The 27,286-nt window shown below is 41.0% G+C and overlaps 1 protein-coding gene across 1 annotated transcript in view; it reads left to right on the top strand.

Moving 5' to 3' along the window:
• The window catches only part of LRP2 (LDL receptor related protein 2), a 173,790-nt gene that overhangs the window by 59,460 nt on the left and 87,044 nt on the right, over positions 1–27,286 (top strand). The window contains exons 14-27 of the mRNA XM_063118309.1: positions 713–919; positions 2,067–2,269; positions 4,091–4,231; positions 5,882–6,085; positions 7,409–7,601; positions 9,575–9,700; positions 10,814–10,944; positions 14,084–14,221; positions 16,338–16,619; positions 17,998–18,237; positions 19,007–19,126; positions 20,119–20,235; positions 22,379–22,756; positions 26,528–26,776. Coding sequence (XP_062974379.1) covers positions 713–919; positions 2,067–2,269; positions 4,091–4,231; positions 5,882–6,085; positions 7,409–7,601; positions 9,575–9,700; positions 10,814–10,944; positions 14,084–14,221; positions 16,338–16,619; positions 17,998–18,237; positions 19,007–19,126; positions 20,119–20,235; positions 22,379–22,756; positions 26,528–26,776 — 2,729 coding nt within the window. The remainder of the gene's footprint in view (positions 1–712; positions 920–2,066; positions 2,270–4,090; positions 4,232–5,881; positions 6,086–7,408; positions 7,602–9,574; positions 9,701–10,813; positions 10,945–14,083; positions 14,222–16,337; positions 16,620–17,997; positions 18,238–19,006; positions 19,127–20,118; positions 20,236–22,378; positions 22,757–26,527; positions 26,777–27,286) is intronic.

Here is a 27,286-nt window from a genome sequence, read left to right on the forward strand (position 1 = left end):
TTTGAGAGATCCATGTAATCATGGATATATTGTATATTTCACCCATCAACAAGCCACATTTCCTAGTGACTGGTGTAACATGTAAGCGGGCCCTTAGTTTCTTCTATATCATGGAAGCTCCTAAACTGGCTAGTGTGCAGAATGACTGGCCTGGTTCACTGAGCATCACATCAAGGTGGACTAAAGAACTGTCATTCAAGAATGGTCAATACTTCCAAGATGGACAGAGAATTGTCCATCTCTGTGGGATGGGGTGGTGGTCCCCACTGCCTTGAAGGAGGCAGTGGTGCGACCACTCCTGAAAAAAACCCTCCCTTGACTCAGAGATTTATGCTATCGTTTTTGAGCAACAGAATGTCGTCATGAAGAACCTCTCTGTAGCGTTACCCACCCTCCAGAAAACCCTCCTTTTTAGACTAACATTCCCTGGACTATAACTTATTCTGGTTATGATATTTTTAAAGTTTTAAATCTTGATTCTGTAAATTATGGTTTTAATTGTAAACTGCCCAGAGAGCCTTGGCTGTTGAGCAGTATAAATAAATAAATAAAAAAATAAAAAATAAATAAATAAATAAATTTGTATTATGTACAGATGTTCCACCAAGACCCTTGCTGGACAAAATCCTTAGTGGGACACAATATTGTTTGTAGTATTTATATGAAGACTGAAGGACACTCACTAAAATATTTTTCTTTTTCTCTTCTACAGTTATTTATTTTTCTCAGATTGGGATAGTCTCTCTGGTGATCCTAAAGTGGAGAGAGCTTTCATGGATGGAACAAACCGTCTAGACTTGGTTAAAACAAAACTGGGCTGGCCTGCTGGGATAACTCTGGATATCATATCAAAGAGACTTTACTGGGTGGATAGCCGATTCGATTACATTGAGACTGTAACTTATGACGGGCTACAGAGGTGGGAGGCCGTTTTAATTAATACATTTTCTTGGCCATTAATTGTAATATAGCTTGTAGAATGAGAATCTTCCTAACCAAATTAGTTGTGTAAGGTTAAAAATAATAGTTTTGTCGTGCGACGTTAATTAATTTCCATTAAATCTACCGAGGATTATAAAGCTATTTCCTAAAGAGTAAATATTTTAAATTCTACTATGAAAACTCTGATTTCTAGATATTCAACCAATCTCCCAATCAATAAGTTTACTAACATTAGATTATTAGTAGGAAAGTCTCAGGGTAACCCCATTGCATGCATTGATCCCTAGATTATTGATAGGATTATTGCTATACATGTTGGCCTCTAGTTTATTGGTAGGAGGGAATAAGATGATATTTCTGCACGTATTGATTTGTTCAATATTGCTAGGGGAGGGGAAGAATTTTCTATCCTAAAATGTTGATCCTGAGATGATTGAAAGGAATGGGGAGGGATATCTGTGCTCCAAGTGTTGATCTCTAAATTGTGTCTAACTCTGTACAGCTCCTTTTATTTACAATAGAATTCATTTTAAAGTGCTGCTGCTATCTTTGTTTTCCCTTGTAATCTGGACTTTTGAAGGCCATTTCCACCATTTAGTGAACCAAGAATGCAAATAGAATAAGCTTTCTTCTCTAAGATAAAAAGCCTATTACTTATGCTGGAAGAAGGTACAAATGTGTAGTATTCCATCAAGGAAGTACTTGTTTGCTTATTAATTTATTAGTTAAAGAGTTATACGTAGCACATTCCAATATAAAAATGCAATTTTAAGCTTAGTGCCAATACTAGAATAGTTGTTTCTCTGACATGTAGTCTTCCTCCATGGTTAATGCCAGAATCAGTACCAAAGTTAAAAAAATTATATTGCTTTTGTTGGTTTGAGCATTTTATCCCTCCCCCCCCATATTTTTTAGCAAATGTAAGTGCTTGTATGTATCTCCCTGAAAACCTTCTTTGTCCTTTTGTCCTTACTTTTTTGCTTTATGTCATCCAAATATTGTTTATTATTTTTCTTCTTTGATGTTCAATATACATAGAACAGTAGCTAATGTACTACATTAATTTGGAGACTAAACCATTATTTTTCATTATTAAAAATATTACCTTTTGGACTCAAAAACAGGAGAACAATAGCTCATGGAGGTGCATTGATTCCACATCCTTATGGAATAAGCCTTTTTGAACATAATGTGTATTTTACCGACTGGACAAAGATGGCGGTGATGAAAGCCAATAAATTTGTAGATTCTAACCCACAAGTTATTTATCAGTCGTCCTTGCGTCCATATGGAGTAACAATTTATCACGCTCTCAGACAGCCCTATGGTAAGTCCAAAGAGAGAGCCCAAGGAATTAGCCTCTTTAAACTCGCTAAAGCTGGGATGGGATGCCCTGCAGTGGGTTTGGCTATAAGAAAGCTGTGATAACTATGCTGTGTGAATGCATGTATTGTGCCATTCAGTTGCTCATCTGAGTATTTAAAGTTTACAAACAATCAAATATTATCGAATAGATATAAAGGAATCCTTGCAGAGAGGCTATTTATACTGGAAGAAGTACCATGGAAATTAGAACAAGAAGCAACACAGGGAAGAATTTACACATATATCTTAGGCTGCACATGGGCTATTTTCCTTGTTGGATTGGGTTACAATACTCACTGGCCAACTTCAAACATAACAATAAGCTAGGACACAGGCTAAGGGGAGGCATGATAGAGGTGTACAAAATTATGCATGGTATGGAGAATGCGGATAGGAAGACATTTTTCTCCTTCTCTCAAAATACTAGAACTCAGGATCATCCCATGAAGCTGATTGGTGGGAGATCCAGGACAAATAAGAGGAAGTTAAATTATGGAACTCGCTACCACAAGATGTAGTGATGGCCACCAATTTGGATGGATTTAAAAGGGGTTTGATAAATTCCTGGAGGTGAAGGCTATCAATGGCTACTAGCCCTGATGGTTGCGTGCTATCTTCAGTATTTGAGGCAGTAAGCCTGTGTGCACCAGTTGCTGGGGAACATGGGTGGGAGGGTGCTATTGCACCATGTCCTGCCTTGTTGGTCTTTGGCCAATGGCTGGTTGGCCACTGTGTGAACAGAGTGCTGGACTAGATGGACCCTTGGTCTGATCCAGCAGGGCTCTTCTTATGTTCTTATGTCCTTCACAAGAGGATTTGTCCAGACCAGGGATAGGCAATCTGGTACCCTGCAGATATTTAGGACTAAAACTCCCATAAGACCCATCCAGCATGGACAGTGGTTAATGATCATGGGAGTTGTAGTCCAAAATATCTGAAGAGCATCTGGGCACCTATCCCTGCTCTAGATCTCAGCCAGTCTCTGAAATATGCATTGACATTTAGAAAAAAGTCACATTTATAGCTACGAACCATTTTGAACTTTTGGCAGAATACAATAATTGCTTTTAAAGGCTGAGGAACTATTTCCATGTTAGCTAGATCAGAATGATTGTATTTCAAATGAATTAAATGTGAGGCATAATTATGCTATGGGCATGAAGGCTATTTGTGATCCTGCCAGTTAAACAATCACTGTTTTCAGTGAGAGAGAGAAGAATGTGCTTCGCTCTCCCCTTGAAATCAATGAGAGTTAAATGTACTTGGCATATAATGGGGTGGGCACCTGCAGTCCTAGGTGAAATTGGGTGCAATTAAAGACAATGCTTGGGGCCCTGGCCCAATTTCAAAAGCCCTCTGCAATTGGTTCAGAGCTCTGCTAAGAGTGATTTGCCCCATTCTCAGCAGACTTCAGGGCAGGGATGAGAAGGGGGGAGAGCAAGAGAGAAGGCATATAACATAGAGAAAAATAAAATAGTTCAAGGGAGGGGGATTTATTTTGGACCAAACTCCTGAGACTGTAATGTGCTGGATATATTTAGCAAATCTTGGACTGTTTTAATGGGAATTGAAAATGCTAAAGTGCTTTTGAAGAGAGACTCGACACGTTTTACGAGGACACTTAACATTTGCACTTGAAAAGTACTAGGGGTTGGACTCGATGGCCTTATAGGCCCCTTCCCACTCTGCTCTTCTATGATTCTATGAAATTAAAAGCAACCAACAACAAGAAAAACTAAAATATGATTATATATGGTAAATTTAGGGCTGTGTTGTTTTTCAGTAAGAAACCCCTGCAGTGGTAATAACGGAGGGTGCGAGCAGATCTGTGTTCTCAGTCACAAAACAGACAATGATGGTCTTGGCTATCGTTGCAAATGCATGCTGGGCTTTGACTTGCACACAGATGGACGGCACTGCATTGGTAAGGACGCCACATTGGCTCTTTTTACTCTTTCTCCCCAGTTTCATTACATGTAAGCCTCACACAGCCAACAACGCTTGGAAATATATCTGCCATGTATAAAGATGTACAATGCAATTGTACACCTTTTATGTAATTGGAACCTAGGAGTACAGTGTAATGAATATTTCCCCTCATGGAAATATCATCATCAACAACAACAATTTTATTTCAGTCAATAGATCATTCCAGCAAGATACATACAAAAGGACTGAGCATATATTTAAGTATTTAAAGGACAAGTAATCATAGAGGATCTGATAGAAATGGCCAAGTTCACAAACTTGGCCACTTGCTCAGTGATTGACTTGTCTGAGCTCTGAAGTAATAGGGACATTAGGAATTCAGTTGGGTGACCAGGAAAAGATTGTAAAGTGGGGTTCAGAAGATCATTCCTAGCCGCTTGATAAAATCTACAGAACAGTAGCACATGTGAAATATTATAATAGGGAATATTATAATAGGGAATACAGAATTCATATCTGGCCTAGTCTAGTGAACACATTCTCTTAAGAAGTCAAAATGTCACCATCCATGGAGGTTATTATCATGCTTGGTGGAACCTGGGGGCTTGTAGATGTACAAAGACTCTTTAAGGGGGGGGGGAAACATCCCAAAACAGCTCAAGGAGAAATGATTGGATGAAACCTTGAACAACAGCAAAACACTTCAAAATTTAATTCAATTTGGCATTAGGCCTTCATTGGCAGATACCTTGTGGCGCTGCGATAGGGGAAATCATCTTGTTCAGGCACCGGAACATCACTGGAAGCTGATATGCCTCTGTAAGCCTTTTCTACACAAGCCTACTAATACGCTGTATCTACTTTTGGATTTGTTGCAGACCTGAGATCCAATCTCTACACAAAGAGCTTTTCCTTTCCTGTTTTCTGCTATATAACCTCTAGGTGGCAATGGAATAACACAATTGCAGAAGTAGAAGAAATGTGTTCTTTTACAAATAATACTCCATTTCCCCTGCTCTAACCCTCAGTGAAAGTACTCTTAAAAAACATAAATGAAATTGGAGGGTCACATCTGAGCTGGCGATGACCAAACAAGAAAGAGATCTTGGGGTTGTGGTGGACAGCTCTGGTCACCACACCTAAAAAAGGATATTACAGAACTGTTACATCAATTGGGATTGTGTTGCTTGGGAAAAAGGAGGCAAAGGGGAGATATGATAGAGGCGTATAAAATTATGCACAGTATAGAGAATGTGGATAGGGAGACATTTTTCTCCCTCTCTCAAAAAACTAGAGCCCAGGGTCATCCCATGAAGCTGATTGGTGGGAGATTCAGGACAAATAAGAGGAAGTACTTCTTCACACAGCATATAGTTAAATTATGGAACTCATTACCACAAGATGTAGTGATGGCCACCAATTTGGATGTCTCCCCTCAATCTTCTCTTCTCCAGGCTAAACATGCCCAGTTGTTTCAGTCTCTCCTCATAGTGTTTTTGTATTCTTGTGTTTTTGTATGGATTACTACTATTTTCACCTCCTCCCAACTAAATTTGTTTGAAGTGTTATTTCCAAAATATGTTATTTTTGGTTCATTAAAACCTTAAAGTGTGTAAACTCTTATTTGTGTTCTTTTCTCCTATAGCTGTGCAACAGTTTCTGCTCTTCTCATCACAGCTAGCTGTGCGTGGAATCCCATTCAATCTTTCCACCCAGGAAGATGTGATCATTCCTGTGACAGGGAGCCCTTCTTACTTTGTTGGAATTGACTTCTATGCACAGGAGGAAACCATCTTCTATTCAGATACCACTAAGGACATAATTTATAAACAAAAAACTGATGGGACAGGTATGATGTCAGTCTCTTTGGTTTTGATTTCTTGATCTGCCTATCTTAGTATCTCTTGCACTGAGGGTTGGGGTTGGGAAATGAGAATAATCTCTATAAAATCATCATGTAGTGATAATTGTTTATGTGCGGCATGCTCATGCATGCTGCCCGATCGTTCCCGCTGCAAGTGGGAGTGGCTTGTCATGATGTGTGATATGAGAATGCTGTTTTGTCTCTCCCCAAAGAAATCACCGTCAAGAGCCAAGAACAAACCATGGCTTTATAATTGGCGAGAGACAAGCCAGAGGGGGGGAGAGACAAGCCAATGTTCCCATTTTGCACATCATAGTAAGCAAACCACAGACAAAACATGAGTGGTTTGTTTAACAGATCCTTTTGGTTTATCCACAGTCCGGCAGCATGCCACCTCATTCATATTACCATTATATCACAACCAACGCAATGTTTCACAATTTTTGAATGAATCCCCATTTCCACCTTCTTAACATACTAAATGGGAGGATCCAGCACCCTCTTGTTCAGAAAGGAATGCTGTAACACAGGTCTCATTGAATCGGCTACAAAAGAGAAATGCTGTCTTGAAGAAGAAGAAGAAGAAGAAAGTCTCAATGATTTAGAAAAGCACGTTTGGAAAGCTCATCCTGATTAGTTTGCTGTTTTCACATACGAAGGTGCCATGTATGGAATTAGACCATTGGGAGAGCTGTCCAGGATCTTTGGCTTGAGGTCTTTCTCATCCCTGCAACCTCAGTCCCTTTTAACAGGAAATGGCAGGGATGGAACCCGGGCAGTTGTGTGTGCAGAAAGTGTTTTCTACCACTGAGATATTGCCTGTCTTCACAGGTCCCTCGGTTTGGCATAGGAGAAGAGGTTAAATTGACATGCATTTCTAACTACTGATCATACTAAGCTTAAAAGAAGAAGCAACCCATTCCTTTTTGGATATATTCTTTATTTATTTAGATTGATTGATTGATTGCATTTATATCCTGCCTTTTTTTCTCCAAGGAACTCAAGGCGGCTTACATAATCCTCCTCCTCCTCTCCATTTTATCCTCACAACAAGAGCTTTGGCTATTGGGTGGTATAAAAATGCAATAAAATAAATAAATAAACAACAACCCTTTGGGGTAGGTTGGGCTGAGAGTCTGTGACTGGCCCAAAGTCACCAGTGAGCTTCCATGGTTGAGTGGAGACCAGACTCCGGATCTCCTGACTCCCAGTCCAACACTCTAGCCACTACACCACACTGGCTCTACTTTGAGAAGAAGTAGCCTGTTCTCCTTTTGATATACTTCTATCTATGTTTCTAAATGCTAGGCAGGGAAATCCTTGCATCCAACAGAGTGGAAGGAGTTGAAGACTTGGCTTTTGATTGGATCTCAAAGAATATCTACTGGACAGATCCTCGATATAGGAGCATTAGTGTCATGAGGTTGGCTGATAAATCAAGACGAGCTATTGTCCAGAATTTGAATAACCCTCGTTCAATAGTGGTGCATCCTGTCATTGGGTAAGTCTCAGAGCTGAACTACCTGTTCCAAAATATTGTTTGATACAGCCCTTCTTCAATGCTACCTATTTGGGATGCAGGAGGGGGATCTTGTGTTTTGAATGCTTCCCTCCTGAAAACCTCCCTGTCTGGAAAGCTTGAATGCTATAGAGGAGATTTCCAGCCCAGCCATTTACCTGATGTGCTAGTGTTTTATATGCAGGGATATTATTTTTAAATGTACTTCGATATTCAAATATGTGATTCTCCAACTCCCATTTGAGGTGGTATAGTCCCAGGAGAAATACACCTTATGGTATTCTGAACCTGTAGATCAACTCCAACCTTTTTGCCCTGTCTGTTTTTTTTTTTTTTTAAAGGCCATTGAAAGTTGTGTTTTAAGCATATCTCGCAATGTGTTCAGTCCAAGAGCCTCTTTTCTCATCTGAGATATCTTCTTCTATTCAAGCTTTCCTCCCCCTTATCCTGGCACCAATTACAACATTCAGAGCAAAACAGAAGGTGGTACAAAATCAACACAAAAGGGATATTCAGCAGAATTTATCTATAAAAACCAAGAAGTGTTTGTTCTGTGCTTTTTTCTTTTTTGGATTGGAGAACTGTTTATTGCAGCCGAAGAGTTACTGTTATCGGTACAGTGTTATCTGTATAAATAGCTCTTTTGAGGAGTATTGGCACAAACCTTTCACTTACCTAGACTCTAATATTCAGTTCTAAGGGACAAATCCTGATCTGATGCTTTTGCTTCGTAGAGGAAAAATAAGTCATTTCAGAAAGCGAAGTTGGTGGGGATTTTATCATGGTTTTATATGCTATCTCTCCTGACTGAGGAACCCTTGGCTAATGTGGTGAGGTGGCCAAGCAGCATTTCCCACTCACTGGGCAAGAGGATAATCAAAGCCTCCTTTTAATGCTGTCCAACTTTGATTTTTCTATGGAAGGTATTGCCTCTTATCTTCCTTGTGTGCTTTCCTTATTGTTTACTGTTAAGGGATCAGTAATAGAAAACAATAATGATATTTTTTATTGTTATCCATAACAGATGAGAAGGGAATACTCAAGTTTGTAGAAAAATGGCTTTACGTTACCTAGTGTCAGTAGCATTTAAATTAACAAAATTACCTTTATTAAGTAACAGCTGATCACTATTTATTTCTGAAGGAGAATCTTGTATTTGACATGTAGATGAATATGGTTCCTGCCATTGAATGGCACTGTATTTGTTTATTTAGGGTGCAATCTTATCATAGGCCGGCCTCCCCAGTCCTCTCCCCCTCATCCATCATGTGCCTTTCGCTCCTCTCTGGTCGCCTTTGTGATCTTGAAGAGGCAGCCGAGTAGATTGAAGCCCTCAAAATTCCAATCAGCCAGAGGTGGAATAAATGCGTGAACTAAGCCTTTGCCATTTTGGAGAATAGTGCATCCAAAATACCTTAAGGGCATCAACAACAGAATTTTGTTTCTGTTTTGAGAGCCACCTGCCATTCTTAATACTTGGCCTGGCAGTTATTTAATTTAACTGTGTTTAGCTTCTTGTGGTATTCTGTCTGCAACTTCCTTTATTAGCAGTCTTAAATGTTCACATACATTCTGTGAGTTGCAATCCACATTTTGGGAATCCTTGACCGAGGGCATATGTTGTTGGACGTCATTTATGTGTTACCGTTGTACAAGCTCCCTAATTAATCAGGTGCTTCTGTTCTCATGATCTCTCTTCTTATGTGTGTTTCATGATACTATTTGTTATGCCTAAAACCCCTAGGCTCTGGACCAAGTATTCGACAAACACACTCCCCTTGCCCACAGACTTACACCCTTAAATCTAAACCGCATTGAAGGATAATATTTGTTATGGGGATTGAGTGTTTATATTGATGGCAGCTTGGAAGGGTGGGGGCGTAATGCCAGTATTTTGATGAAATGACAGCACTTTGATCATTTGTACTTTCAGTGCATTTTCTTTTCATTTTCAGATACATATTTTGGACAGACTGGTTTCGCCCTGCTAAGATCATGAGAGCTTGGAGTGATGGATCCCATATCTTACCAATTGTAAACACCACCCTTGGCTGGCCTAATGGCTTGGCTATTGATTGGAGGTTAGAAAGGAAATCAAAACGAGCCGTTTTTCAACAGATGTTCAGCAATCAGTGGACTTGCAGAAATATCTTTCATACTACAGCAAATGCAGCAAGAAGCATATCGGTTCTGCTAGAATGCTAATAGTGCAATCATTTTCTCGTGAAGTTGTTACTGTTTTTAGGGAGTTTTCCCCCCCAAAAGTTGAAATGCTGACAAATCAGATCATAGGGAAAGATCTCATGAAATAAAATGGTACATTTATAATTAGAGCTGAGTCAGAAAGGAGGAAAGGGTTTTTAAACAAAGCTTTTATCAGCTGCGAAAAAACCCTCTCATTGAAACCCCCACCCCCACCCCCGGGAGGTGCTGTGAAAGGGGAGCAGAAGTGTTCTCTCATTCAAAGTGAAGGCAATGCTGATCCAGAAGCATTACCCTCACTTTGAATTGGCTTTGTGACAGCATCCCGTAACTGATTTGCCATTTGAAGATTATGATATCACACATATTGTGTGTCATCACATGGAGGAAAATCGTGTTTGCTTACCGTTGCTTCTTCGCCAGCGCGTTTGTCCCTCATTACTTCCTCTTTTGAAAGAGGAAGTAAAGAACATGCACATGGCCCATTTTGATCACGCTGCTTCTTATGCGCACAGCAGGAGATAGCGGCAACTTCTGTCTTTAAAAATAAGTTGGACTTGCTGGGGTGGTTTTTTTGTTACGCAAAGAAGTCAAGAAGGGGCGGGAGGCAGATGATGATGGGACCTGCGAAAATCCGTGAGTGCCCAGTAACGAGCATGCAATAAAATGCTCGTCTGATGGAACTCATTGTGTGGGCCCGCTTCCCAGGAAGAAGCCCCCTTTGAAAAGAAAAAAGAAAGCCAGCAAAAATGGTGCATGTTTCTGGGGATTTGGGAACATTGTATTCTCCCCAAAATATTACTTTTGTACTAGCTGATCATTGGAGAACATTTGATAGACACCTGTTTATAATCTCTGCTTGCAGAACTTCCACTGAGATGAACAGAAATAATACAGTAATGTTTCCCAATGCAAAACCTCAGCTAATTTGCTTGTTGAAACAAGCAAGCTATTTGTAAAGGTTTGAATAAAACACTGTCTTTTTTCTTCAGTTCTTTAAGGCTTTACTGGGTGGATGCCTTCTTTGATAAAATTGAACACAGTACCTTTGACGGGCTAGACAGGAAGTCACTTGAACGCATTAACCAGATGACACATCCATTTGGTCTCACTATCTTTGGAGGTGAGTATGGAATGAAAACATATTTTATTTATTTATTTATTACATTTTTATACCACCCAATAGCCGAAGCTCTCTGGGCGGTTCACAAAAATTAAAACCACAATAAAACAACCAACAGGTTAAAAGCACAATTTCAAAATACAGTATAAAAAGCACAACCAGGATAAAACCATGCAGCAAAATTGATATAAGATTAAAATACAGAGTTAAAACAGTAAAATTTAAATTTAAGTTAAAATTAAGTGTTAAAATACGGAGAGAATAAAAAGGTCTTCAGCTGGCGACGAAAGCAGTACAGTGTAGGCGCCAGACGGACCTCTCTGGGGAGCTCATTCCACAACCGGGGTGCCACAGCGGAGAAAGCCCTCCTCCTAGTAGCCACCTGCCTCACTTCCTTTGGCAGGGGCTCACGGAGAAGGGCTCCTGTAGATGATCTTAAGGTCTGGGCAGGTACATATGGGAGGAGGTGTTCCTTCAAATAACCTGGCCCCAAACCATTTAGGGCTTTAAATGTCAATACCAGCACTTTGAATCGGGCTCAGACCTGGACTGGCAGCCAATGATGCTGGAAAAGGACTGGCGTAATGTGATCTCGCCAGCCAGTCCCTGTTAGTAAACGGGCTGCCCTGTTTTGTACCAGCTGAAGCTTCCGGACCATTTTCAAAGGCAGCCCCACGTATAACGCATTGCAGTAATCCAAGCGAGAGGTTATCAGAGCATGGATAACTGTAGCTAGGCTATCTCTGTCCAGATAAGGGCGTAGTTGGTATATCAACCTAATCTGATAAAAGGTGCTCTTTGCCACTGAGTTCACCTGTGCTTCAAGTAACAGTTCTGGATCCAAGAGCACCCCCAAACTACGGACCCGATCCTTTAGGGAGAGTGCAACCCCGTGCAGGACAGGGCAAAGATCACCTCGCCGGACAGATCAACCACCCGCTAACAGTACCTCCGCCTTGTCTGGATTGAGTCTCAGTTTGTTAGCCCTCATCCAGTCCATTACCGTGCCCAGGCACTGGTTCAGAACAGTCACTGCCTCACCTGGGTTTGATGAAAAGGAAAGGTAGAGCTGGGTATCATCCGCATATTGATGACACCTCAGTCCACGTCTCCGGATAACCTCCCCCAATGGCTTCATGTATATGTTAAACAGCATAGGGGATAAGATAGAGCCCTGTGGAACCCCATGGCTTAGGAGCCACGGCACAGAGCAATAATCTCCCAGCACCACCTTCTGGAATCGGCCATCCAAGTAGGAGCGGAACCACTGCAACGCAGTACCTCCAACTCCCAGCTCAGACAACCTATCCAGAAGGATACCATGGTCGATGGTATCGAAGGCCGCTGAGAGGTCCAGGAGAACCAACAGGGTCGCACTCCCCCTGTCTCTCTCCCGACAGAGGTCATCCCACAGGGCGACCAAGGCAGTTTCCGTTCCAAAACCAGGCCTGAAACCCGATTGAAATGGATCTAGATAATCCGTTTCATTCAAGAGCGCCTGGAGTTGTCCTGCAACCACCCGCTCAAGTACCTTGCCCAGGAAAGGGATATTAGCCACCGGCCTGTAGTTGTTAACATCTTCCGGGTCCAGATTAGGCTTCTTCAGGAGTGGTCTAATTGCCGCCTCTTTTAAAGAGGCCGGCACCACTCCCTCTCTCAAGGAGGCATATACAACCTCCTGGACCCAGCCGGCGATCCCCTCCTTATTTGATGTAATGAGCCACAAGGGGCAAGGGTCAAGCACACAGGTGGTCGACCGGACTTGGCCAAGCACCTTGTCCACATCCTCGGGCCTCAATAACTGAAACTCATCCAATAAAACTGAGCTGGACGGCGCTCTGAACGCCTCTACTAGTGGAGCTGCATTAAGTGTGGTGTCCAATTCATGACGAATCTGAGCGACTTTATCTTCAAAGTGCCGTGCAAACTCGTCACAGCGTGCTACCGAGGGTTCAACTATCTCACGCCCTGGCCCAGAGTGTAACAGGCCGCGAACCACCCGGAAAAGCTCCACCGGACGACACTGAGAAGATGCAATGCTGGTGGAAAAGAATTTTGTTGGAAAACATATATGTGTGGAGTCACTGCAGTCCACAGTTCATAAAAGCATGACAGTTCGTTGGACTGGAGGTCATCATATTTTGAAATGTGGATGTTCTGTGAAAGGATTGCTTACAAGGTTCCATTGCCTCATTTGCTTTTTTGGAGACACATGCAGAGAAGCAGCACAGAGTTCTCCCCTGTGAACAGAAGGGCTCCTTCTGTCTGCAAAGGGAATCTGAGCAAGTAGAGGCTTCCACTGGAGGAAGAAGGGAGGGAAGTGACTTTCACCAATTTCTCCTCTCCTCTGCAGCCCCTTGTGCCCCCATCTCCTCTAGAGAAGACTTTTGTGGTGCAAGGGGCTGCAGGGAAGAGGGGAAATTAGTAAAAAATACCTCCCTGCTTTTTCTGGCAGGAGCATCCCAAGAGCAGTACTTCATGTTCCTGCTGATGGAACATTAGTTAGGATCCACACAAGAGAATTAAGATTTCAGGCTTACATTTGACTCTCCCGACAGTGCAATGGTTTGGGCTGTTTTCTCCCTGGGTTTTGACATGTCTTTCAAAATGTGAATAGGGGAATTTTAATGTGGGCAGCAGTTTAGTTGTTTGTTCTCATGGATTTCCAGAGGCATCACCCCAGAATAAAACTTTATACTCAGAGCTTTTCTACACGAGGCATTTATTGTGCTCTTGTGATTTCTTACTCATGCTTGTTGGCGGATGCTATACAGGATGTTGTCATTTTCTAATGAGAAATCTTGGTATTTCTGCGAATGGCAGGTTGAAACCCTCATGAATTTGTAGAATTTTGCTATAACACAGTGCCACCTAGTGCTTATGTAATGGAACATATAGAAAGGCAGAGAAAGACACCCCCCTACCAGAAAGAAACGTGTGTAAAGGAGCCGATCATAATCCTCCCAAAAAATCTGGAAGCAGAAGCCTCAGTAAAGTAGCGGGTAAAAGCCTCGTGCAGAAAAGCCCTCATTCATCATAATGCATCTAAAAAACATTTGCCCAGTTGGCTTAGGGTCACTGGTACTTTGTTCATATAGAATAAAAATCCCTGAAAATTTTTCCTTTTGGTGGGTTGCAGGTTATGCGTACTTTACTGATTGGAGACTCGGTGGAATAGTTCGAGTTCGGAAGTCTGATGGAGGAGAAATGACTGTTATCAGGAGAGGAATCAATAACATCATGCACGTAAAAGCATACAATGCTCATTCTCAAATAGGTAAGCTTATCTATTATACAACTATGTATCGGTATGTTTGTTATCAGCCTAGTAAACACTTGTTACTGGGCAGATTGAAAATATTAATTAATTAATTAAATGCCTACTGAAGCATGCTGTTTGGCACCAGGGCGAGATATTAAACTCTTTTAATTGTTTTCAAGGGGTATTGCATGCTTTGATTAAGGCTCCTTGGTGAGAGAGGTCAGGAAGTGTGAGCTGCTGTGTCTTTCACAATAAATACTGCTCCAGTTCAATTGTGTGTGGAAGAGTTTAGCTGTATTTATTAACATACGTAGTTGTTAATGATCATTACTAAATGACAAGCATGCTAATAGACTAGTGCAATAAAGCCATGACAGTTGGATACTGTGAGTGCTATCCAGTTATGTTCTCCTGCTGGTGGAACTGCTTCCGTCATTCTGCTTGCGTGATGTTGGACTTCATCCCAAGACGGAGCCGGTCCACCTTTCCTGTTGCTGTACTTTGGACAATGGGGAAATTTGGTACAAAAGACAGTGTTAAAAAATAAAGCATCAGAGAAACAGGCCCTAGAGAAACAATTTCTATTCTTTGGGGCACTTTATTCACTTCTTTCTACTTATAGCACCCTATAAACTTCTAGATGATGGCAGCTTTTCATGAGGTGATTGTGAGAGAAGACCTTTCCGGAGGGTTGGAAAAGATAATTCGGGGTTCATTTTAGTCCTTAAATTCAAATTCTTCAACAGTAGAGTATATTAAAAGGCTAGTAATGAGGTTCCGATTTAACTTTTGTAAGATGATGCGATGAAGCGATCCAACCAAATCAGGGGTGACCATATGAAAAGGAGGACAGGGCTCCTGTATCTTTAACAGTTGTATTGAAAAGGGAATTTCAGCAGGTGCCATTTGTATATATGAAGAACCTGAAATTCCCTCTTCATCACAACAAAGCTGCAGGTGCCCTGCCCTCTTTTAAATCTGGTCATTCTAGTATAACTCCTGCAGCTTTAACTGTGGTGATGAAGAGGGAATTTCACCAGGTTCTCCATATATACAAATGACACCTGTTGAAATTCCCTTTTCTGTGCAACTGTTAAAGATACAGGAGCCCTGTCCTCCTTTTCACATGGTCACCCTAACCAAATCCCACTAATTTCAGTGGGAGAAATTTGACAGCACATTCCTAAACATGGCTATCAGAAGTAAGCTCCACTGAATTCAAGGGGATTTACTTCTAGGTAAGTAAGTGCGTATGAGTTTTCAGTGTTAAGCGTGGACTTTTTTCTCATACTGAAATGAGTGGATTTAAAAGTGTTTAACTTTGGCTTGATATGCCTGTCTTGTGTCTTTTACAGTTTATATTTCTTCTTGGTCAACAAGGAGAGTACATTTGAAATGTTTCTAGGGTCTGGCAAATGTAAATGTATCTATCTATAAATATTTATTTATTTATTTATTTGTTACATTTATATACCACCCCATAGCCAAAGCTCTCTGGGCAGCTTACAAAAGTTTTAAACGGTGAACATTAAAAAGTATACAAAGTTTTAAACCATCAAAAACATAAAAACAACAGTATAAAAACAACGGTATCCATTTAAAAACAACAGTTCTGGGGTCTGTTAAAAAACAAACAAGCTTAGCGTTGTTAATGGCTGTTAAATGCCTGGGAGAAGAGAAAAGTCTTGACCTGGCGCTGAAAAGATAACAATGTTGACGCCAGGCGAGCATCATCAGGGAGATCATTCCATAATTGGGGGGCCACCACTGAGAAGGCCCTCTCCCTTGTTGCCATCCTCCGAGGTTCCCTTGGAGTAGGCACTTAGATGTTGAGTGCAGTGTACGGGTAGACTCATGTCAGGAGAGGCGTTCCATCAGGTATTGTGGTCCCAAGCCGTATAGGGCTTTATAGGTTAAAACCAGCACCTTGAATTGGGCTCGGAAGAGTATAGGCAGCCAATGCAAGTGGACCAGAATCTGTGTTTTATGTTCAAACCTCCTTGTTCTAGTTATCAATCTGGCTGCTGCATTTTGCACAAGCTGCAGCTTCCGAACCGTCTTCAAAGGCTGCCCCACGTAGAGGGCATTGCAGTAATCTAATCTAATTATATATTTCATGGTATTTTTGAAGGCACTAACTTCTGTAACAGAGCCACAAACCCCAATGGAGACTGTAGCCACTTCTGCTTCCCAGCACCTAATTATCAGAGAGTTTGTGGTTGCCCCTATGGAATGAAGTTGAGTTCTAATCAGCTGACCTGTGTGGAAGATCCATCCAATGAGCCCCCTACTTTGCAGTGTGGTTTATATTCCTTTTCCTGTGGGAATGGAAGGTGTGTACCCAGGTACTATCGTTGCGATGGTGTGGATGACTGCCATGACAACAGCGATGAACAAAACTGTGGTTCCCTAAGTAAGTATTGTTTGGCATTGCTTTTTTTTTTAAAAAAAAACTTAATTGGAGGATAGATGCTTGCCTAGAAGCATTGGAATTCTTGACCTCATAAAAATACTAACAAAAACAAACATATTTCATCATCCAGAAATGGGCTTTCATAGGGTGAGTCAGATGTAAAGGTCTGCATCTATGAGGAGGTTCTGGGATGATTGTGGAGAGTGCACAAATATAAAAAATTGTGGCAGATGCAGCTCATGGAATTACATTTGATGATATTGTGTAGATCTGGCGTCCCCAAAGCTGCAGCCATGGGGCGCCATGGTGTCTGCCTGATCTCCAGCGGCCCTTGGAAAGCTGTCCACTTCCTGTCCCCATCAAAAAGTTCTTTTTAATAACATTTTTGAAAAACCTTAGCGCTTCAAGTGCTCTTTCCTGTTCCTGAACCTGCTGCTGATCAGCTGTTCACCAGGCAGGAAGTGAAGGAAAGAGTTACTTCCTGGCCCTGCTTAGGGCCAGGGTTTGGACACCATGCCAACCCATACTACAGTGTGGGTAATTATACAAATGATGTGCCCGCAGGTTCAGGGGTAGTGGGAGGAGCCACAATGGCTTCTTTAACTCCTGCAACTGTCCAAACACCCCCTTTATGTTCAGAGTTTAGTGTTGTGTCTCTTGTCCTTATGGAAACTTCTTTTTCGTTTCCTATTTCAAATATCTTTTGAGCAAATTAAGGATTGTTTGTTTAAAACCTTTCTACCCACCCTTTCCTCAAACAGAGTTCAAATATTGAAAATATCAAAGTTAGAAATTCCATAAACAACTAACTTAAAAAAAACATAATTATCTGAAATACTTTTGAAAATTAAAGTTCTTCTGATCTAGACATAGATGCCTAAACACACCCAGCAACAATTTTAGGTTTTTTTCTGGATACAATTTATAGGTATTATTGCTTTTATGCACTCATAGATGCATCCATTGAACTCCCTTGAATGCAAGGGAACTCACTTCAGAAGGCATGCATGGAGTTTCCCCCTCCATTTAAACAATGAAAGAGTCTTTGTGAGCCTGGGCAGTTCTTTGACGCCTCATAGCCTACATCCCTGCAACAAAATAATGGGATGGGCATATAGCTGCAATCTGGAGGAAGTAGGTTATACTTTCAATCTCATTTTAGTCTTATCAGACGTATGAGCTTTGCTTTTCCCCTGTAACAATAATTAGAAGTTCTTAGGCTGCAATTCTTTACACTCTTACCTGGAAGTAAATCCCATTAAACTCAATGGGGCTTACTTCTGAACAGACATGTATAGGCTTGCACTGTATTCATAAGGAAGGCCGTTTCTGTTGACACTGCTGTCTAAAACTTCTCAACCTTTTGTGTCTTGTTCAGACATCTCTTGTGCCACATCAGCCTTTACCTGTAGAAATGGCCAGTGCATTCCCAGGCGGTGGCGGTGTGATAAGCACAATGACTGCCTTGACAATAGCGATGAACTTCACTGCCCCACACAAGGGCCTACATCATGCCCTACAGGCTTGTTCACCTGTGATAACAGCAAGTGCATTCCCAGAATCTGGCTATGTGATACCGACAACGATTGTGGTGATGGATCAGATGAAAAGAACTGCAGTAAGTAGAGCGTTGCGTTCCATCTTAATCAGGTATCTGCTTTCGGTTTTCATTTTTGTGTGGATAACGGATCTTAAAACCCATGTCTACCAATGGTGTCTGCTTCTTTTTCAAAGGATGTTATCATTGGCCAAGAGCAAAGGAGCAAGAAAAACCACAGGCAGCAACATTAATTACTGATGAAAACATACGTTCACTGACAGTTGGCTAGACTGATGTATATTCTAATACCTTTCTATCTCTTTCATGCATTTAACCTAGATTGTTGGTCCATTCTTTTGTTTTTTATGTATTTTTTTCTCGGGAAAAAATGAAATACACCCCAAAGAATTTGCTTTTCCTTACCAACACTTTTGTTAAAAATTATTCATCTTAACCCTTACTTCATTTTATTTACATTTGCACCTAACATTTGCTCTCAGCAAGGGCCTTTAAGGCTGCTTCTTTTGTTTCTTTGCTGCAGAGCTCCTTCAGTGCTATGGCTGCAGTCATAAGCACACTGACTAAGAAGAAAGTCCCATTGAACTTAGTGTGTCAAATCTGGACTCAGTTAGTTGCAGTTAGTTCCCATTGCAATCAGTGGGACTTAAGTCATGTCTAACTTGCCTCATTGATTGCAGTGAGATTTTTCTTCTGAGTAAATATGCTTAGTGTTGTATGAGGCATTGGTCTACACTATGCTATTCTTCAGAATGTGCTAATGCATTAGCTAATGTGGGGAAGAGACATATTAAGTTGGAGTCTGTCTGTTTTTACGTTGTCTTTATAGCTTTCACGCAGACCTGTGAACCTGGTCAATTCCAGTGTCCTGATCACCGGTGCATTGATCCCTTTTATGTTTGTGATGGAGACAAGGATTGTGTAGATGGAGCAGATGAACATGGTTGCAGTTAAGTATCAAATTACCACCACCACCCATGCTTCAAAGAAATCCGTTCTGTACCGATATTCTCAGGTTTTGCTTCCTCAGTATTATAACTGGAATCAGTATTTGTTTTAAAAACATACATATACACAACTTATTTGGGGGAAAAGTTACCTCATTACCTGTAACGGTAATGAGGTAACATAATCAGTATTTAAATTACGCCTAGGAGACAAGGGTTCAAATCACAGTTCAGTCACAGGCTTACTGGGTGGACTGAGGTGAAAAGCTACCTCAATCCCCCCATTTGTAAAATGGGAATGCTAGAAGTATAACTCATATCTTATAAAGAGTAATGAGAAAAGAAAATTGTGTTGGTCATACTAGATAGGATTGGGGATAATTTTTTATATTATCAGTTAGACTAAGATTTATAATTAGTGAATTCCTTTGTTTCTATAGTGATTGTGATTAATTATTATGTATGTTCTTTTTGTTGCCTTTATTTTGTTAACCTTCTATCAAAATAAAATAAAAATTCCTGATTTTTGTGTGTGTAAAATACAGTACTTGCCCCCTGGTAGTTTAGAGCAGCCTTCCCTAACCTGGTGCCCACCAGATGTTATGGACTTCAACTCCCATCTGCCCCAGCCAACATGGCAAATGGTCAGGAATCCTGGGAGTTGAGGTCCAAAATACCTGGAGGTCACAGGTCAGGGAAGTTTGGTTTAGAGACATTATTTGTGCTGGAATTATTTTCAGAATTCCTCAGTATGCATGGCAGTTGCTGTATGTGTTCAGGGAGGAAAGAAAATGGCTGGACCTCATTTGATCTTTTCACATTCCGGAAGAAGAAAAAACAATGCAATATTTCAGTCATGCATCTTGTTCTTTAGGATGCTCAGATGTACATACATACATGTTCTCACTCTGTGGTACAACTTCTAAGAAATTGTTTAGAATGTTTCCCCTAAAAAGTGAAATCTAAGATAATTATTCTTTTTCCTTAATTGTAGTCTACAACTGCAGTTCCTCTGAGTTTAAATGTGCAAGTGGAGACCAGTGTGTCAGTCGTTATTACCAGTGTGATGGTGTCTTTGACTGCAACGATCACTCTGATGAGGCTGGTTGTCGTAAGTATAATATAAGAACACATAAGCCACTCTGTTGTTAGTGAAACCTTGTGAACAAGTGTTGAAAACAGAACCTACAGACAAGATGTTTACAAGAATTCTTCTCCAGTGGGAATGTATACAAGATGGGTTAGAATATGTCTTGCATCCCTTGTAAATCCAAATTTGAATCAGGATTTTTGTTTTGCTGGACTGAGTGTGTGTGTGTGTGTGTGTGTGTGTGTGTGTGTGTGTAGCTTTAGAAACAACTATTACAATCCAGACATTAACATCAATGAGAATTTTTCCCATTGGCTTAGAGCGCCATCACTCGTTACTGGGCCCTCACAAATTTCTCGGAGGTCCCTCACATGATGTCGTCTGCCTGTCTCACACCTTCCGCCCCTTCTGGCCTTCCTTGTGCTGCAAGAAAAACCAGAAAAACTCTGGTTGCTGCTCTCTCCTGCTGTGTGTGGGAGAAGCAGCGTGATTACAACGCGGGACTTAATGGGCCCGTGCTCCTTGTTTACTTCCTGTTTTCAAACAGGAAGTAACTGAGTGATGACAGAGAAGCGAAGGTAGCCAGCATTTCTTCCTAGGTGTTACGGAGCTTTTAAATGAGGTGTGCATTTGATTTGCAGTTTAAAAAGAAGAGGGAATGTTCACTCGATTGAAAGCAGTGTCAACAAGAGAGCACTATATTTGAACAAATGAAAAATTATTATGATTGCAAAGCACAGGAAGGCTGTAATTGCTTTTTCAAATATTGAATGACATTATGCATTTGTGCATTCTAATGTGTTCAAGCACTTATATTAAAAATAGTACATTTATTGAGCTGTAGTTACATTTGTTGAAAATTGTGGTTCTCCACTAATGTTACATGGCATTTGTACTAATTTATTTGAGTAGAAATGTCATCCTGTCTGTTAAGGATGGTTCTTCTGTAGTCCCCTTTAATTTCTAAAGTTCTGCAGCCATTCATGCCAGAAATGAATGTGTATTAACTATATTCTCCACTGAGAGATCACAAGCAGCTTTTTTTGAGAGGAACTTTGTTCTCCCCAAAGTGTGTGGTTGGGGGACTTTTGAATTTGGAAATAGGTTTGAATTCTTTGATTGGCCAAGCCTGGACATTTTTTTCTAATTAATTGGCTTCATCTTTGTTCTAATGGTTCTGCCAAATCCTCTCTTTATCTAACATTAGTTGATCCATTTCTTTCTTGCTGGAAGAAGGCTGCTTGATCATAAATCTGTTTTATCAAAGATCGGCTTCCCCACAGCACAGTCACTTACATTGGGTAGCACACTTTAAAAATATGAAATTAGGGATTCAGGATATTGTTACACTGGATATTATTCTCATTGCTCATTATTGCTGAGTCTGCTCTCCTTTGGCTCATTTATTTTTATTTATTAAAATATTCTTATGTTGACCTTCAAACCTGCATATACCAGGGCGGTATACAAAGGACATGAGCAACTGATCATACCAAAATAAAACACAATGTATCCTGTGCTGTCTGTCCACCAACGGAATAGAAATTGCTAGCAGAATGGATTCCCCGTCCCGATATAGGTCCTTGGGGTACCATCTGAAGCAGATTTGGGGGGCTTATAAGGAGGTGTGGGTGGCAAGAGAGCAAGGGGATGCCCCATTGCACGAGGACAAATTTGCTTACATGATGTTGGATGGAACCCAATAACATAGTAAAACAAATTAATCAAGTAAAAGAATTTAAAAACCATTGAAACGATAGAACAGTTAGCAGACCAATGGCTTAATATGCTTGGGCAAATAAAAAAGTGTTGCCTCCCTTAATAAGCACACTTCTTGGTAACTAAGATGATCCACATTTTGTCAACACCAGTGTTTCTTTGTCTGCAGGTAAATTCTTCAATATTGATGATTAGAATCATCCTTGTTTCTGCATACTTTGCATTGTCCTATGACTTCCCCTTTGTTTGCTATGTACTATGGCTGCACATAGCGCACAGCAGGCAATACTGTGTATGTAGTACATAGCAAACAATACTGTTAGCACATGCTAATAAATCCTGATAGATTGATTAAGAAACATATTAACTATGCTTGCTTTTCTACACATGCACATGTGCATATATACATGGATACTGTCCCACGTGCTCAATGTGACTCTTCCAGCTACAAGGCCACCTGGGATGTGTCACCAGAATGAGTTCCAGTGTCAGTCAGATGGCAACTGTATCCCTGACAACTGGGAATGTGACGGACACCCTGACTGTGTCGATGGCTCAGATGAGCATCACAGGTGCCCACCCAGGACTTGCCCTCCTTCTCTTTTCCACTGCGATAATGGCAACTGCGTCTACCGTGCTTGGGTCTGCGATGGTGACAACGACTGCAGGGATATGAGTGATGAAAGAGACTGCCCCACTCAGCCTTTCCGGTGTCCCAGCTGGCAGTGGCAATGTCCAGGCCACAGCATGTGTGTAAACCTGAGCAAAGTATGTGACAATCTTGCCGACTGCCCTAATGGAGCGGATGAATCCCCCCTTTGCAGTAAGTTACTCTTTCTTTACACACGAAGGCCTGCAAATGCCTGTGTGGGTTGAAGCGCTTTGAATGCTGGACAGAGCAGGGAAACCTAGGTTTGGCCTAGCTTACCTCCCAGGGCCATTCTGAAGCTAAATGGGGAAAGCCCTGTATGCAATCCTGAACTCCTTGAGGGAAGAATGGCGAGCCATCATAATGAATAAATAAAGTACAAGGCCCCAGACCACAGTGTAGTGTGTTATATTGTGCATGTCACTTTCATGTTGTATTTTAATTGCAGGTTTTGGAGACAACAATTATATGGGCCTAAAGCAATTGTACAAGACTATGGCTATGCTCTTTATTCAGGACAGTGCTCCAGTTAACTGTAACATAGTAAATTTCAGACTTGTCTACTTATATCTTTAAATACTTGTTAAATTTACTGTTTGAGATTGGACCTTAATCAGTAGCTGCTTTCAATTTAAAATCAAATTTTCATTCAGCCTTTAATATTTTCTTTCATATTTCTAACTTTTACCTAATTATTTTTTAAAATCTCAAAATTTGCAAATGGCCGGAAGCAGTGTTTGTGTTGATTACTGTCATTGTTGATTTACACTTAATCCTAACTTCTTTCTTTCTCCCCTCCCTTTTTCTAATCAATCAATGCACATTCTCAGATGAGCCACAGCCAGGTATGATCCTAAACCATATTAGATTCTTGTTTTGGTACCAAATTTCAAATCGTATTTGTTAACTGAAGGCTTATTTGCAAAAATAGGGACCCCTGAGGTGGTTTCAGTGACAGTGGTCCTGGTTTGTTTCATTTCTGAACCAAAGACATAAGAATCGTGCTGGATCAGACCAAAGGCCCATTTTTTTAATTATTATTATTATTTTATTTATTTATTTATTTATTTATTTATTTATTTGTTTGTTTATATCCCGCCTTTTTCCCAAGACTGGGACTCAAGGCGGTTTACAAAATTAAAACATGTATGATTAAAACATATAAATATAAATTTACAAAAGTTAGAATTAAACCTACAGAAAAATGAAAAACATGATTTAAAAAAACAAACCAGTAACATATCAAAAAGGGGGAGGGAATCCAATACATTAACACAGGTCCAGAGTAGCTCCAAAAGCCTGCTGAAACACAGAAGTTTTTGCCTGCCTCCGAAAGTGTAGCACAGAAGGAGCCAGCCTAGCCTCTCTGGGAAGGGAGTTCCACAGCCTTGGAGCAGCCACTGAGAAGGCCCTCTCCTGTGTACCCATCAGGCATGCCTGGGATGTTGGTGGGACTGAAAGGCCTCCCCAGAAGTTCTCAGAGCACAGGCAGGGTCATATGGGAGAAAACGGTCTTTCAGATAACCTGGACCCAAGCTGTCTAATCCAGCATTCTGTTTGCACAGTGGCCAACCAGCTGCCTGTGGAAAGCCCACAAGTAGAACATGAGCAGAACAGCACCCTCCCACTTGTGTTAGAGAACTCGTGTTAGAGAACACCAGCATCTGGTGTTCAGAGGCATACTGCCTCTGACAGCCTTTACTGAGATGAGAAGGGAATCCTGGAATGTTTCAGCAATATAGTCCTGCTCACTAGATCAGCTACTTGTACCCTTTTGAGGAAATCTCAGTTCCACCTTTGCATCCCCTTTGGATAAATAACTGGCAGTTCACAAAGGGTGATCTGCACATGTACCAAGGCTATTCAGCAGCCCTTCCCCACTGAGGCCTGTTGTGCCACCACCCACAAAAATGTTCTGGAATTATGGGGTATTTTGTTGACCCAAGAGGCTATACTGGAATGAAAAATTGGCTGGTTTCTGTGCATTCCCAGGATCTAAAGAGACCTGTGTCCCTGCACAATGTATGCACAGGAACCAGCCAATTTTCTATTGCCGTATAGCCTCTTCAGTCATCAAATACTTCATCATTCCAGAACATTTTTGTGGATGGTGGCTCAACAGGCCTCAGTGGGCAAGAGTTGCCGAATAGCCTTGGTACATGTGCAGATCACCCTTTGTATCCCAGCCACAGTTACTGGGCATGTTTAGCCTGGAGAAGAGAAGATTGAGGGGAGACATGATAGCACTCTTCAAATACTTGAAAGGATGTCACACAGACGAGGGCCAGGATCTCTTCTCGATCATCCCAGAGTGCAGGACACAGAATAATGGGCTCAAGTTACAGGAAGCCAGATTCCGGCTAAACATCAGGAAAAACTCTCTTAGAGTTAGAGCAGTGTGACAGTGGAACCAGTTACCACACTAGAGGCATTCAAGATACAGCTGGAAAACCAACTATCAGGTATGCTTTAATGTGGGTTCCTGCATTGAGCAGGGGGTTGGATTCAATGGCTTTATAGGCCCCTTCCAACTCTACTATATTCTATGATTCTGTGTAAAGAAGATCATCCTTTGTATCCAAACCACAGTTACTTATCCCAAGAGGATGCAAAGGTGAGCCAATAATCCCTTATTATTGTCCTCGCGTTACCTTGAGCTGCAAATTGACCTCTTGTCATTATTATTTTTTTGAACAGAGACTTAAAACCTCAGGATATGTGTTCTTTTCTCTGGGTACCTGTTTATGTAAATAAGCCTCAAATAATCATAACTCGAATTCTGCTGTTAAGCTATCACATTTCATATATTAGGGTGGGAGGGACTAGTCAATAAAAGTTCCTTTTGAGCAGCTTTTATTCTGTGCTTAGAATCCTGAAAAATGAAGTTTGTTGTTAAAGAAAAAAGTAAATTTTATAGACTTCACACTTGCAGAGAAGAGTTAAGAGTATATGATGGTTAAGAGTGTTTGAAAGAGTCATCTGATGAAGAAGGAAGGAAATTATATTATGAATATTCTTGGCATAATATTCAGTGTTAACGCTCACTTCAGTTGGTAGGTAAAACATCAGGTAGATAGATCTAAGCAGTCACATTTTCTCTGTGCTTCCAGCTGTTTCCTGCAAAGGAGTTTATTTATTTATTTATTGCATTTCTATACCGCCCAATAGCCGAAGCTCTCTGGGCGGTTATGGAAACTGTAGCTGGGAGTGTGACATAATGTTTTCTTTCTTTATCCCAAAAAAGACAGAATGGATTGCTCTTTATCTGTTTTCTTGCTGTACCACGTAAGGATCCACAACTGTTATTTTTAGATGTTTGTAAACTGATTTATTATTTAAAACCAACAACAACCTTTTCTACTTCTGGTACCACACAGATGGCATCTTTACAATGACAATCCACAGGAAGCAAACTTGCATACCAGCCATAAGTGTAATTCCTGCCAAAGCGACTCAGAATTTACCTGTCCTAAAGCATATTAATTACAAAATATACAGATCAGTATACAGTCCTCTTATTGAATATATTTCTCTGGTAGCCTTTAGTGCTAAATATATTGGGTTGGATCTAGACTTAGGCCTTAACTAGACCTAAGGTTTATCCCGGGATCGTCCCGGGGTCGTCCCTGCCTGCTCCCGGGATATCCTGTGTGTCATTTACATGAACAGGGATGACCCCAGGACGATCCCGGGATAAACTTTAGGTCTAGATAAGGCCAAGGTCATACTTAGGGTAGACTTATTGAAGTCCATGGGACTTGTCAGTCATGACTAAATTAAGTCTCAAGTATTTCAATGGATCTTCTATAAGTCTGGGTCTCACCATTGTCTATTCATACAGGATCCGTAATTTAGCATTTGCTATGACTACATTTTATATATTTTAGGTGAGGTGAAAGATTTTCATGCAACACTGGCTTAAGAGCCTCTCCCATTCATTTGCAGACCAGGAAAGCTGTTCTGATAATAATGCAGGCTGCACCCATCAATGCATTCAAGGACCCTTTGGAGCTCAGTGTTCTTGTCCATTTGGATACCAGCTTGCCAATGACTCCAAAACCTGTGAAGACATTAATGAATGTGACCCTCCAGGGTTTTGCAGCCAGCACTGCCACAATGAAAGAGGATCTTTTAGGTGCTACTGTGATGAAGGTTACGTGATAGAACCCAATGGAAAGACTTGCAAAGTAGCAGGTGAGGAATGCCCAGATGATGTACAGACGAGCACACATATATAACTGTGTCCTGGCTATTTTTAATGGCGCTACCCTACTGCCCCCTGTGATTTGGCAAGGCGTTGAACGTTTGGCCATTGGAAGCCATTTGTGTATATGCCGCTTGCTGTTAGCGTATTAGGCAACAGATTAGTCATTTGCAGTTACCTTTGCAGATTTGATGAAATTAAGTTTAGTTGTGTTTTAAAAACTTACTGGGCAATATAAAAATACATTTGAACTGATGAGACTACCGCAGTTACATCTCTGTTCACTTGCTCGTGGTTTATTATTTAAATTCAGTTGTTAAAAAATGATCCTACAACCATTGTCATATGTATGTACGGAGGTGAAACTCCTCTGTTGACAGCATTCCCGTAGTCCTCAGTGTGAATGATGGCATTTCAGACATGTAGTGTGGGACATGAAACCCTTTCTGTCTAGATGGCAAAGAATGATAATTGCTGAAGTGGAATGTGCTGGTATAACA

Source organism: Elgaria multicarinata, chromosome 2 (assembly GCF_023053635.1).
Source record: "Elgaria multicarinata webbii isolate HBS135686 ecotype San Diego chromosome 2, rElgMul1.1.pri, whole genome shotgun sequence".
In the NCBI taxonomy this organism is placed as follows: domain Eukaryota; kingdom Metazoa; phylum Chordata; class Lepidosauria; order Squamata; family Anguidae; genus Elgaria; species Elgaria multicarinata.